Source organism: Lathyrus oleraceus, chromosome 7 (genome assembly GCF_024323335.1).
Source record: "Lathyrus oleraceus cultivar Zhongwan6 chromosome 7, CAAS_Psat_ZW6_1.0, whole genome shotgun sequence".
Taxonomy (NCBI): Eukaryota; Viridiplantae; Streptophyta; class Magnoliopsida; order Fabales; family Fabaceae; genus Lathyrus; species Lathyrus oleraceus.
In genome coordinates this window covers 315,335,718-315,350,785 of record NC_066585.1, presented here as the reverse complement: position 1 = coordinate 315,350,785, position 15,068 = coordinate 315,335,718, and the positions used below count along the sequence as shown (strand labels likewise).

Below are 15,068 nucleotides of genomic sequence, written 5' to 3'. Positions count from 1 at the left end.
GATTTATTTTAATTTAAAATAAAATAATTATATATTAATTATAAAGAACATCAAACAATTATGTCATTTTATATTAATCCGTTAGTGGAATCACTGATTTTATCAAACACTTCAATTAACTTATCAACTATCAATCATCACCCTTTAAGTATAGATTACAAGATATCAAATATTAGTCGGTAGTCATGAATTATGAACTAGCTTGTTTTATCGTATGATTTATCTTCTAATTTATCTTCTAGATAAAATATTTTTTATTTTAAAGTTTTGTGATTAGGATACGATAGACATGATATGATAAATATTTATATTTAAATATGAATCTTATCCTCTAAATATATCTCGGTCAAACTTCTATATTCCGAGAATGACTTAAATAGAATTAAATAATTCAAATTAAAAAAAGACGCATTATTCTCTGTATCTTTTGCTGATTGCCAAATATGCATTATCTGTCTGCAATTCTTTATAAACATTTTTATTGATTTCTATTTTTCTAATTTATTTAATTTATCAATTTAATATGTAATATTTTTTTTGTTTTAGTGATTTAATTTTAATCATTGTTAATCGTAAAAGTATTACCCAAGTGACCTTTGAGGTTATATTAACGTCACTAGAGTAATGACATTAACGAATAGGGTTACTTAAAGATTAAATCGTTGATAGATACTTTAAAACAATCATGACTAAGGAGAGTTATTAAATGGTCAAGCACTGATAGACCGCGGGAAAGGGACAAATGATTCCAAAGGAAACTTAATCGTTTTGCTCATAAATATTCAAATAACTTATTTATATAAGTATTTTGCAAATTTTAGAAAAAATTAATGAATTGTGCTATGCGCATCCCCTATTACATTTATGTTTCACTATACTTCTGATAACAAGTATACTCACCTCAATCTTGTCAATTTAACGATAATCCCCATGGATATGATTACAATATGCTCTCATTATACTGAGATGAACAAACATTTTTTACCATCAACAAAATGGTGTCATTGTCAAGGATTGTTGATCACTTCAACTAGGAAATAATATGCAAAAATATTTTAAGTTAGGAGTATTTGAATTCAGTTAATTTTTATTTTTTTTTTAATTTTAATTTTTAGCTTTTATTGTTTACATTACTAGATACTATTGTGCGAATCTATGGTTTGATTCTTCGTAAAAAAATGTTGTAAGATGTAAAATAAATTTGATTGAATGCAAGCGTTGTATCAGAATGTATGTCAAGATCTTATGTGTGATTTCTACAGTAGTGGTCATATAAACAATTAGTGTAATTTTGAAGGACTTCTTTGAGAAGAATTGAATTATATGAGAAATTATCAAAGAAGTGATTATTTCTGAAATACTTACAGTAATACATTTAGGAGCAAACAACAAAATCAAATTTTTTACGAGTATAAGAGGTATCCTTCTCTCGAGGAGAGTTTAGAAGAATTTGTGAAGATTTTGAAGGAACATTTTAGTAAAACTAAGAGAAGGTCAGAAAAAAGAAAAAGTGTATGAGTGTCAAACCCCAAAATTCACCCTCCATTTTTATTTGATTTTAACATATCTCATTTGTATACATTAAATCATATCATGCATGACCATTACATTTGGTCATGGAATCACAAGCATGTCCACTTTGTGTATTATATCTTAACCCTAGGGTTTTACTTTGTTTTACTTAAGAAACTAACCTAACTTCATGAAGAGATGGTACTTGTTTTCTCTTATTACTCAAGTAGGTAATCATGCTTCAAAGCAAGGCAAAGTCAAGGTCTTTGATCAAGGGAAATGCAAGTTTGGTTCAAGTTGATTCAAAGGTGTTTCATGTGTTGATTTCCATGCTACAACCCTCAATCTTCAAGCCATGCTCCATATCATTCAAACCCTAATCAAGGTTTCATCAAGGGATACTAATTCCATCATCAAACAACAATAACAATGTGTCCAATACACATTCATCAACAACATTTAAACAACAATAATAACAATGTGTGTAATACATATTCATCAATAATAACATATAAACATCAACACCATAACAAGGGTGTCTCATACACATTCATGAATAGCAACAACATAAACAACAACAACAATAATATGTCTAATACACATTCATCAACAACAACATAACAAATGTGCCTCATACATATTCACAAAAATCAATAACATATAAACAACAACATAACAAAGGTGTCTCATACATATTCATCAACAAGAACATAAACAACGGCAACAACAATGTGTGTAATACACATTCATCAATAACAACATACAAACAACAACAAAAATCATGTGTCTAATACACATTCAGTAGCAACAACATAAACAACAACAATAACAACAACACAAGCATTCAAGAACAATAACTACCATAAACATTCAACTTCAACAACATAAACATAAATATTAACAACAAGAACATCAACACTCAATATCAACAACATAAACATAAATGTCAACAACAAGAATATAAGCATTCAACATCAACAACATAAACAACATTAACAATAAGAAAAACAACAACAAGAGGCTAAAATTATGAGTTTTGTACTGTACATGCAACGTGAAAAGTTTACGTACCGCTAACGTGGTGAATACGTAAAATCCAACAATGCTTCGTTTCGTGTAAGATTCTCCATCTTCATTTCGTGTGTTTCTTGTGTTTTTTGTGTCGTTAATAGAGATAAGCCAAGACTCTTGTGATGATATTTTTTCCACGTTAAGCCAAGAACGATTGTGATGGGTTTGTACGTTAAGCCAAGAACGATTCTAATGGCCGTGTGTTTCGTTTAGTTAATGGAGACATTGTGTTAGGGGTCAAATGGTTTCACTGTGTGTTAGGCTTCCAATGGTTTTACGATAAAAAATGGCATATGAATAGACAAACTAAGTTGTGTTTCTTGTTTCTGAATAAAACATTTCACCACGGTTGTTTAAATGAACGATGATGCTATATGATTTATTTAATTAAATTTTATAAAAAGAGGCACTGTAAAAATAAAAATTAAAATGATAAAATATATCACCATGGCTGAAAGAACCAAATATAGTGAAATCACATTTATATTTAATTTTAAAAATATAAAATAAAGGCGTCACTAAAATACTAAACAAATCACAATTTTGTTGGCGCTGAGATTCAAACCAAGAACTTTAGGAGATTTCACCACGGCTGCTCTATCTAACCGTGATAACATGTAAAGTGATTTTAATGAAAATATAAATAAAATGGTGGCGCCTGATTTGAGAGATGTCATCACGGTTCTTTATAGACTCGTGGTAAAATGAGCGTCCTTGTATGTTTTATTTGTAGTAGTGATATATACTATGTAAAGTCTAGTGAACTTAATGGATTCATTTTAAGACTAATTGAGATTTAGTAATCTCATCCCACTCTTGTTAAATATTTCCAGGTAGCTTGAGGCTGATCAAAAACAAGGGTAAGATGGCTGAATGCAGGATTGAAGATGTTTCCGTTTTATAGTTTTCACTGTATTTTGAGATCATGTAGTTAGGTGAGTTTTTGACCAAAGTGTCACATTACTTAAATGAATTTCCCAAAATGCCATATGCTGATTTTTTTTTTCCCAAATGCCTTTTTTTTGTCATCTAGTGGGCTTTTTAATTAATTTTTTTGCACCCTCCATCTTGGATGGCGGATGCCCCAAAAGCCCAGTTGGGACCGCCATCTAAGATAGAGTCCTTTTTTTTCTTCGATTTTTAATTTCTAAATTAGTTTTAAATAATTAAAATTAATTTTTTAGTATTAAATATTAATTACAAATAATAATTAATACAATATTAATAAATATATTGCTACATAATATTTAAAAAAAATATTAAATATTAATTAAAAAATAATCTTGATATATATTACTACATAATATTTTTTGTTTGTTCATACTTAAATATATAATTTTTTTCTTGTCTAAACAATTTTTTAGTACAATTTTTTACTGTCTAAATTTTTTTATAATATTATATTTTTATTTCATTAGGTCTTCTATAAATAGAGGTGGCTAGAAAAATGAAATTATATTATATTTAACATCTTCTATAAATAGAGGTGGCTAGAAAAATATAATTATATTAAATTTAGCCACCTCTATTTATAGAAGACCTAATAGAATAAAAAAATAATATTATAAAATTATTTAGACGGGAAAATCCTCAACTAAAAATTTGTTTGGACGGAAAAAAAATTATATATTTAAGTATGAACAAACAAAAAAATATTATAGAACAATATATATATTTTTTATTTATTTAAATTAATATTATATTAATTATTTTTATTTAATATTTAATATTAAATAAATAATTTTAATTATTTAAAATTAAATTCATAAATTAAAAATAAATAAAAAAGGGACTTCATCATAGATAGCGGACCCCAATTAGACTTCTGGGTCGTCCGTCATCCAAGATGGAGGGTGCAGAAAAATTAATTAAAAAATCCCTTAGATGATATAAAAAGTGGGATTTGAGATTTTTTTTAGTAGATGACATTTTGGAAAATTCATTTAAGGAATGTGACACTTTGGTCAAAAACTCTAGTTAGGTAGAGATATCACTTGTATTATTCATATACTAGTATCTATGCGTGTATCGTACATGGAACATGGTATCATCTAGACGTTTATGTTTTTTTTTTCAGTATCAAAAACCAATGCTACATACATATTATTTTAGAAATATATGTATGGGTTGTTACATTATTATATTTGAATATTTGAATATCATTGCTTTATGGGATATAAATTGAATAATATTGATAAATAAAATTTTACAAAATAAGTCAAAATAATATTATTAACAATGAGTTGGTTCATGTAATAAGATAAAATAAGTCAAAGCAATATTATTAACAATGAGTTGGTTCATGTAATAAGATATTTGAATATTTTAAGTAAGTGGGTAAGACTTTAATTTTAAATTTATGGGTATGAAAAAGTTATAATGTAGAGGGACAGTCATCTTGCGTGATGATCAAACAATTTCTATAAATTTTAGTCACATTAGGTAAGGTAAATGAACATGACCGCCTCATTTTGGCATACCATGTAAAAATTAGCAGCAAAAAAAGAGATATAATTGAGCGAAAATAGTTGAAGGTACATGCTTAAAATCTTGTTCCGCTCTACAAATAAATGAGGATGGGGTGGAAAAGACTCACTAACACTGCATCTTTAAACTCTAAAAATATAAATGGTTGTGTCCGGAAAAGCATAAAAAAAACAAGATGAAACAGACATATTAGAAAATGTATGTTTAAAATTTTAACTTGTTCTAAAAAAAATGCGAGCAAAATAAACTTGCCTAACGGGCAAGTCTCTTTTACCACCTCTAATCACTACTAATAATAGAGCATTCTAAAAATTCATATAATATAAAATGAATGATAAAAATCAAAACTTTGCATCTCATTTAATCCCCCCATGACATTTTCGTCAATGATAATTCACACATTTAAATATTTTATCTCATTTATAATATCAAGTAATTTTCTGAAATTTTGTATTATGTGAGATTTGAACTTTATGTCTTATGGATAAGTACAACAATTCATAAAAGCTCACATCCAATAGAACTATGTTTTTCTTTTATATTCCAAAATGAAAAATGCATGGAAAATTGTGATACATAATGGAAAAATAAAACATACAACAACAATAATAGTCAAGTTCCACTAAATGAGGTTGATTATACGATTTAAATTCTGTCAAAATATTTTAAAAAAAATATTTTTTAGATTTATTTTAAAGTCTTTTTTATATCTAATTACTTGATTCCTCTCTATCCTATATTTCAAACTCCCTAAATCTAATTTCCATCTTCTTTTCTACTTCAAGATGCATTCAAAAACATTTTTGTTTTAAAGATGTAAACCATTTCATGTTTAAATCCAAGAAATGAACTTTTTTTTTACCCTTTTTAATTAATATTTAATGGTTTTTTAAAAATATTATAGAAAAATATATTTATTTAATTTATTTATTTAAATTAATATTATATTAATTATTTTTATTTAATATTTAATATTAAAAAAACAATTTTAATTATTTAAAATTAAATTCAGAAATTAAAAATCGAAAAAAAAGGGACTTCATCATAGGTGGCGGACTCCAATTAGACTTCTGGGACGTCCGCCATCCAAGATGGAGGGTGCAGAAAAATTAATTAAAAAATCCCCTAGATGATAAAAAAAAAGTGGGATTTGGGAATTTTTTTAGTAGATGACATTTTAGAAATTTCATTTAAGAAATGTGGCACTTTGGTCGAAAACTCTAGTTAGGTTGAGATATCCCTTGTATTATTTATATACTAGTATCTATGCACATGGAACATGATATCATCTAGACGCTTACGGTTTTTTTTTTCAGTATCAAAAATCAATGCTACATACATATTATTCTAGAAATATATGTATGGGTTGTGACATTATCATGTTTTAATATTTAAATATCGTTGCTTTATGTGATATAAATTGAATAATATTGATAAACAAAATTTTATCAAAAAAATTCAAAATAAGTCAAAGCAATATTATTAATAATGAATCGGTTCAAGTGATAAGATATTTGAATCTTTTAAGTAAGTGGGTAAGAATTTAATTTTTATTTTATGGGTATGAAAAAAGTTATAGTGTAAAGGGATAATCCATCTTGTGTGATGATCAACCAATTTCTCTATAAATTTTAGTCATCGTTAAGGATGGTAAATGAACATGTCCACCTTATTTTGGCATGCCATGTAAAAATTAGCACAAAAAGGGATATAATTGAGCGAAAATAGTTGAAGGTACATGTTTAAAACCTTGGTCCGCTCTGCAAATAAGGGTGGGGCGGAGAAGACTCACTAGCACTGCATCTTTAAACTCTAAAAATATAAATGGTCGTGTCCGCAAAAGCATATAAAAAACGAGATGAAACAGACATATTAGAGGGTGTATGTTTAAAATTTTAACTCGTCCTACAAAAAAAAGTGCGAGCAAAACAAACTTCTGACAGGGCAAGTCTATTTTGCTACCTCTAATCACTACTACTAATAATAGGGCATTCTAAAAATTCATATAATATAAAATAAATGATAAAAATCAAAACATTGCATCTCATTTATTAAGGAGAATGAATCCCCCCATGACATTTTTGTCGATGATAATGCACACATTTAAATGTTTTATCTCATTTATAATATAAGTAAATTTTCTAAACTTTTGTATTATGTGAGATTTGAACATTATATCTTATGGATAAGTACAACAATTCATAAAAGCTCACATCCAATAGGACTATGTTTTTCTTTTATATTCCAAAATATACATAATGGAAAAATCAAACATACAACAAGAATAAAAGTTGTATTCCACCAAATGAGGTTGATTATAAGAGTTAAATTCTGTCAAAATATTTTTTAAATAATTTTTTTAAGATTTATTTTAAAGCCTTTTTTTATATCATTTCTCTCTATCTTATCTACTATCCTCCTCGTAAAAGAATTTACAAGTCTTTCTATCTATATTTTCAAACCTCCTAAATCTAATTTCCACTTCAAGATGCATTTAAATTTTTTTTTTAAAGATGTAAACCATTTCATTTCATGCTTAAATCCAAGAAATGAACTTTTTGTCCTACCTTTTTTACATCAAGGGTTTTCCATTTTCATTTTTATAAAATACACCTAATTTGTTTTCCAAATATTATACACTAAACACACAAGAGTAATTGAAAAGTCAAATCTTTGTTGACAAAAGACTTAAAGCACAAGTAATCAAATTAACATAGAAAATCATACATAACATGAGTTTCCAAATATTTTTGTTCCACTCAAGGTGTGTGAAAAGACACATTATTGAAACCCCTAGAAAATTCATACCAACAACAAGAAAATGAAATGACTAAGTTTTATGACAAGTAAATAAAATCAGCACCAAAACATGCAAGTTTCTGAAAATCCCATGTCCTAGTTTCCTTTATTCTGAAATCTAAAAACACCCTTATTCTAAGTTCCCTATTACAACAAACATGATGCTGGCTACAACAGGACCAGTTACTCTTCTGCACACCAAATATTTGCACATGCTTCAAATGGATCTTCTGCTACATACTCCGTTATGGCGGGTCGAGGAACCGGCTTCTGTAGTAACGCTGCCCCATTAAACATCATCACGCGGTACAAACTCGTATAGAAATTCGTCTGCAACGAGAACGATAGCTTGTTTAACAAGTAATAATAATAATAACAAATCATGCTTCAAAGCAAACTTCAAAATTTTACTCACCTCATCCTGGTCTAGTGCCATAAACCCGAATTTCCCGGTCCATAACGACTCAGCTTCATGAGCAGCCGGTAAGAATAACCGTTCGATTTTTAACTCTCCAAGCAAGCCCTCGATGCAGGCAAACAGGGCTTGGAAGTAACCCTTAAAGAAAACATGAACATTATCAATATCAAAATATTTCAAATGATTGCTCGAATTTAAATACACAAGATAGAGTAAGTAATTAACCTTTCCTTGGCTAGCTGCATTAGTTGCAACTAAGGGAAGCTCCGCCACTTCTCGCCCGAACATGCGGAATACCCCCGTGCTTACAACCTCTTTGCTGTAATAACAGAAAATACAAACCAAAATCAAGTATTTTTCAAACTAAACATGGAATTAGCAACAAAAGATTACTCAAAACTCGGCATTACTTGACAGTGAGCACTGCACAGTACATTCCACCAAAATATTGATCCTTGATGCTCCTCCTGTGGAAATCCAATCGAAACGAAGCAAATTGCGTTCACATGTTCAGAAGAGTCAGTAGAGGAAATCAAAGTACAAAAAGAAGTAAATGCTGCTTACCCATAAATCATTGATGGAATGAAATCTATGTCTGTATCAGCATCCACTATGGGATCAAATTGTTCCTGAACAGCACAGATGTCAGTCATTACTAAAATCGCGCAATCCAGCGGATCGAATTTAACAACGAAACTGTAACTATATACTCACATGAAAGATAGAAACAGCCTTCGAAAGCAATGCCCTAATTTCTTCAGAAGCAAGCAACTTCCAGTTCATAATCCTCCATTTCACATCAAGACCGTAGTTAGTTTTTAAACCTTTTTCTTTATGCTTCTTTTTAATCAAGCTTAGGAGGGAATCTGAAATTGGCACGTCCCCGCGAATCACTAAATTGTGCAAGACAGTCCGAACTTGAAGACATTCCGAGCCGCAGAACCAGTCCCCTTTAGGTAATTTCTGGTAAAAATAACTCTTATTAACAATTGTATATAGTAATGAAAAAAAACTCAAATCAGAATAAAAAGAGAACATTTGGTACCTTTAGGTCAGCTATCTTATGATCCTTCAAACAGCCTACGTGATATTCCTTATTACACTGCCAATGAAAAATCAATCAGTAATTTAATCAAAACACATAGTGATGTAAGACTTAAAACAATGATTCGCGCGAAGCAATACCTGGTCGCAAATAATTACTGTCCGAGGACCAAAACCTTTTAGTTGGAAATCATCTTCCCTAAAATGTTGAACACACTTCGATGATCAAGAACAAAACATCAATAATAATAAAGATGAAAAATTTTCTGGACATCGGAATTACCTGCACAGTGGACATCCACCTTCTACGGCCTCAGTATCATTAACCGTAAGGGGGGCTCTCTGGGCTATCTGTTCCAAAGGAGCAATCTCTGCAACCCTTACAGCATCCTGAGCATTTGCGTTACGCTCTTCGCGTCTTTCGTTATGGTATACATTATGACAACAATATTTGCAGTACCAAATACAGCGCGGTTCAGATTTAAGAGGCACACATTCTGCAACAGAAAAAAAAAGTTATAAATTTGTTATTCTAACGCTCTTGTCCAAATAACAACATAAAATAGACAAAACTTCACCCAAGTGAAAAGCTCTTGGGCATCCATCACAGCATAAAAGATGTCCTCCTTGTTCACAAATACTGCAGCGGCCATCACTGTCGGCACTCCTAGAAATTTTCTGCTTTTTCAACAGAGAAATGGACAACTCATGTAGCGAGACTCCACCAGCGAATATGTGCAGGTAACTGCAACAAAGAAAAACACTGGTTGATTCGCAAAACACCATACTAAAACACTTGTCTGAGTTTTCCTACATGTGTCGTACGAGTGTCTGAGAGTGACGCATAGTAACCAACATCTATTAGTACAAGTTAAAAGAAAAACTCACGGCTTGCGTCGGGATGCCCAGCCAGCATGTGCTTCAAATGTAGAAGGGCTGATCTGCTCATCATCAAAAATTTTATTCAGAAAAAACGTGTAAGATGTTTACTTGAAGCCGATAGACGATAGACGGGGATAACATTTACGACGTGATAAGAAAAAGTACCTGATTGTCACAGCAACTACACATAATTGCAGAGGTGTAACGGTTTATTTTACCATCCAATAGTTTCTACCAACCCAACAAAAAAATTCTTAAGCAAAGTGAAGTCGAAAGAAAATATGTAATGTAAGAACAAGTCATTATCAAATCAACCTCTCCTCGAGCAATGTATGTCACATCAGCCCCATGTTCCAGTGCTTGAAAGACCAACTTATGCAGGTGTTGGTCCCTTTGAAAATTTAAAAACATAATAAAGAAAAGTTATATGAACGAGAAGACAATAACTTGGCATGTTAATAAATGAACAAAAGAATACTTTAAACTGATATTAATGTTTCAGATATGAGAAACAAAAACACACTCACTTTCTAGTTATTTTTCCATGCCTCTTATCACTAGCTGCACTGTACTTCATTCCTTTGTACGATGGCTTTTGAGGCTCAGCTGGTTCTGGAGACCTGAAATAATTAGACCGTGAATTGAATTAACCATCTGTTCAACTGTATAAACTACATTTTTACACGTGATTAACTAGATGTCATGGAGGTATAAAAAAAATGTCTACAAACAAAATACCTCGGGATAGCCGGTGACGGTGGTGGTGGTGAAACACAGCTAATAATAGTCTCAGTTGTACGAGTTGGACTAGGTTGACATGCCTTCAACTCCTCGCATGCAATGCAGAACAGTCTCGAGACAACCTTGCGATCTTGAAAAGTAAACAATATATTTCAAAATCAAACGTTAAACTCTCCGCAAAAACCATGCAAAACAACAAAAAATGGCGGGAAAATAAACCTGAGTTGCATTACAAACCTCTACAGTTCAAACAGAACTTTGATTTTTGCATAGTAAAGTTTCCGAGAACAGCATGAACAGAATCCTCCATTTTGTCTATAGAACTGTTCAAAAATGCGTTCATTACACAACGAACAGTATTCCCATTTTCGAGGAAAGTATACTCTGGGGGACGTTTGTTTGCACTTCCAGCATGAACCTCAAATATAGCCGGGCTCACAACCTACTCTCATCAAAACAATTCAAACATGTAAAAAATTACTAAGACATGTGATTTTAAAAGCAACATTGCTAATGTATCTTCACTCACTTACCTCTACTCCCTTACAAATATCACAATAACATTCGATTCCAGTCGTTTTGATCACTCCCGGTGAATCTTTTTCTCCAGGTTTTCGCACCTACAAAAGTAAACACAGATTCACACCTCCAAAATTAATAAGGGATCATAACTGAAGTTCACAACAGCTCGAAAACTCGTTTTAACTCTGCATGGTTCAAGATGAACCTATTTGTTAGGTAAAAATTATTTTTAAAATTTTATTATAGGTATAAATTTATTTATTTTATTTAATAATTTATATTAAAAATTGTTTACAAGTAATATATATATATATATATATATATAATATATATATATATATATATATATATATATATATATATATATTAACACCCTTGAAAAGTATACTATTATTATAAATAATTTCTTCAAACAATACTTTTCAAATAATTTTCTTAACCAAATTTAAAGTTGTTAAAAGTTGACAAAAAATTTATGTTGAAATAAGTTTTCATTTTCCATAAAGAGATTAATAGTTATTCACAATTAATAATGTAATTTTTTTTATATATATGCGCCCAATCAAATCACTTTAAAGTGACATTCTTAAAAGTTTATTCTCAAAATACATGTGTAAAAATATTTAGATTATCACTATCAATACATATTCACAATCTCATTTAACTTATTTTTAGGATGAGTATCAAAAATTTATGGAAAATATTTGGGGATCATTGATTGATGATATTTTTTCTACATCAGTTAAAAGTGAAAAAAAAAATACTTATAAGAGGAATAACTTATTTACACTTTATAGTAAAAATCATTTTTTTAAAATATTATATATATATATATATATATATATATATATATATATATATATAAACCCGATTCATTTGGAATGAGAAAAATCCCGAATGAAGAATCGGATCCATGCGGAGAAACCCGATCCATGCGGAATGAGAACACATGCGGAAAAACCTTATTCGGATGAGGACACATGATCCAATCCCGATGAATAAGGTGATCCATGCGGCCATGCGGAGAAACCCTACCATTCCCTTCCATGCGGGATGAAACACAATTTTCAATCCCGACTAAGAAACGACGCGGAGAAACTCTATCCTTCCATGCGGGATGAAAACACAATTTTCAATCCCAACAAAGAAACGAGATCCATGCGGAGAAACCCTATCCTTCCATGCGGGATGAAAACACAATTTTCATTCCTGATGAAGAACGAGATCCATGCGGATAAACCCTATCCTTCCATGCGGGATGAAAACACAATTTCCAATCCCGACGAAGAAACGAGATCCATGCGGGATAAGAACACAAATTCCAATCCCGTTGAAAACGGATGTGTATTTTTTTAGGGGAGGCGGTATCCACCCCATTGCAATGCCATGGCTATCCCATATTGCAAAACTGCAAAACTGAAAGAAAAAAAATACAACAAGTTAATAAGACATTACCCTGATGCCGCGGACATATTTCACCTTCAATCCATCGAGAACCGCTGAGGCTAGCAGGTCCTTCAGCTTTGAGGGAAACTTCTTAGAGTTGGAAAAAGCAGGTTTGAACTTATTTACTTTAGTTGACACCTTTAGTCTGCGATCTCTACTGGTCTCCCCAATTTCACGAACAGGTTGAAATGTTTCATCCTCCACTTCACTTCTGGCATCTTCTTCACTCAAAACACCATTCTGTGCGACACCGATATTTTCCACACCATTTCTTGTCCTCATAGGTTCAGGAACATGAACCACATTCCAGTTCTTTCTTGGCCGGGTTCGGCTGAGAGATGTCGAACCACCACAGATCTCTGAGTGAGTCTTACAGGCATTGAGATACTCTCTCCGAAAACCCGGACGGACCTTAGACACAACCACATACTTCTCAGAATCAGTGCTCTTTGTCATTGATACGTGAGAAATGGTTCAATCAATGAAAAAATGAGGGGTTTCAAAAGTTGAGTAGCTCAGATATTATTTTGTGGCAAAGTGCATGCACTAATGGAAAAATGGTGATGAAGAGTTAGGGTTTGAGAAGAAATTGGTGGGATTGAGAATTGGGTTGAACAAAAGAATTGAACTGAATGGGACAGACAGGTTACTTTGAAGAAGGAGAAGATGTTCCTTCTATTGAATTACAGAACCGACCAAACTACTACAAATATATTTTTGTTTGTATATTTTTTTTTTACAAGAATCACAAGTATATATAGAGCTCCAAAATATATAAATATTTATAAAAATAATAAAGGTATAATTGTTTAATATATAAGAAAACTTTAATACATTTACTTTATTTAATAAATAATTTTTTTAATATTTTTTATTATTATTCTGAGACAATTTTCTTTATTTTGTTGGTGAGCCTTCCCCTACCCCTAAAGTTTGGTTAGGTGCATATCTATAAATTATTCATGGAATGCTATGTCTTTATTTTTATAAATAATTTATTTTAAATAAACTAAAATTTAAATAAAATTTAGTCTATAAAAACATATTTTTTAACATATACTTTATAATATGGCAATAAAAAATCTGTTTAGTAACGATTTTTTCATTACGAACACTTATTTTACTAGCTTATAACTTATTTTTCAAACGCTATTCTAATTAGTATTTTAACTTATAGCTTATAAATTATTATTTTTCTTCCACTTTTATTTTTATTATTTTAACTAAAACACATTTTTAACTAAAAGACAAAGAATATCAAATGATTATGTCATTTTACATTAATCAGCGAGTGGAATCACTAATTTTATAAAAAAAATTCAATCAACTTATCAACTATCAGTCATCAACTATAAATTATAAGATATCAATTATTAGTCATTAGTCATGAACTATAAACTAGCTTGTTTTATCGTATAATTTATCTTCTAGATAAAATGTTTTTTATTTTAAAATTTCGTGATTAGGATACGATAGACATGATATAATAAATATTTATATTTAAATATCAATCTTATCCTTTACATATATCTCGGTCAAACTTGTATTTTTGAAGAATGACTTAAATAGAATTAAATAATTCAAATTAAAAAAGGACGCATTATTCTCTGTATCTTTCGCTAATTGCCAGACATGCATTGTCTGTCTGCAATTCTTTATAAACGTTTTTATTGATTTCTATTATTATAATTTACCAAATTAATAGGTAATATTTATTTATTTTAGTTTTTTTTTGTTTTAGTGATTTAATTTTAAATATTTTTTTTCGTAAAAGTATTACCCCAATGACCCTTGGGTTATATTAGCATCACTAGAGTAATGACATTAACGAATAGGGTTACTCAAAGATTAAATCGTTGATAGATACTTTAAAACAAGCATGACTAAGGAGAGATTATTAAATATTCAAGCACTGATAGACCGCATGAAAGGGACAAATGATTCCAAAGGGAACTTAATTGTTTTGCTCATAGATATTCAAACAACTTATTTATATAGGTATTTTGGAATTTTTAGAAAAACTTAGTGAATTGTACTATGCACATCCCCTATTACATTTACGTTTCACTATACTTCTGATAACAAGTACACTCACCTCAGTCTTCTCGATTTAACGATAATCCTCGTGGATATGATTACAATATGC

General features: G+C 30.2%; 1 protein-coding gene across 9 annotated transcripts in view; it reads right to left on the bottom strand.

The window, feature by feature from the left end:
- LOC127106932 (uncharacterized) overlaps window positions 1-15,068 on the bottom strand; it is a 124,623-nt gene that overhangs the window by 68,783 nt on the left and 40,772 nt on the right. For 5 of the 9 annotated variants that reach the window (XM_051044227.1, XM_051044228.1, XM_051044229.1 and 2 more), the window contains exons 2-19: window positions 12,932-13,333; window positions 11,488-11,574; window positions 11,192-11,396; window positions 10,952-11,084; window positions 10,741-10,833; window positions 10,529-10,604; window positions 10,379-10,444; window positions 10,220-10,272; window positions 9,910-10,076; window positions 9,615-9,828; window positions 9,473-9,530; window positions 9,333-9,389; window positions 9,002-9,250; window positions 8,852-8,916; window positions 8,698-8,754; window positions 8,513-8,606; window positions 8,285-8,425; window positions 7,759-8,199 (exon numbers count right to left, since the gene is read on the bottom strand). In XM_051044227.1, the coding sequence (XP_050900184.1) occupies window positions 8,053-8,199; window positions 8,285-8,425; window positions 8,513-8,606; window positions 8,698-8,754; window positions 8,852-8,916; window positions 9,002-9,250; window positions 9,333-9,389; window positions 9,473-9,530; window positions 9,615-9,828; window positions 9,910-10,076; window positions 10,220-10,272; window positions 10,379-10,444; window positions 10,529-10,604; window positions 10,741-10,833; window positions 10,952-11,084; window positions 11,192-11,396; window positions 11,488-11,574; window positions 12,932-13,333 (2,364 nt within the window). In that variant the 3' untranslated portion in view covers window positions 7,759-8,052. Of the gene's footprint in view, window positions 1-7,758; window positions 8,200-8,284; window positions 8,426-8,512; window positions 8,607-8,697; window positions 8,755-8,851; window positions 8,917-9,001; window positions 9,251-9,332; window positions 9,390-9,472; window positions 9,531-9,614; window positions 9,829-9,909; window positions 10,077-10,219; window positions 10,273-10,378; window positions 10,445-10,528; window positions 10,605-10,740; window positions 10,834-10,951; window positions 11,085-11,191; window positions 11,397-11,487; window positions 11,575-12,931; window positions 13,644-15,068 lie in introns of those variants that run through there. The other 4 variants (XM_051044234.1, XM_051044226.1, XM_051044233.1 and 1 more) reach the window with 4 other exon arrangements.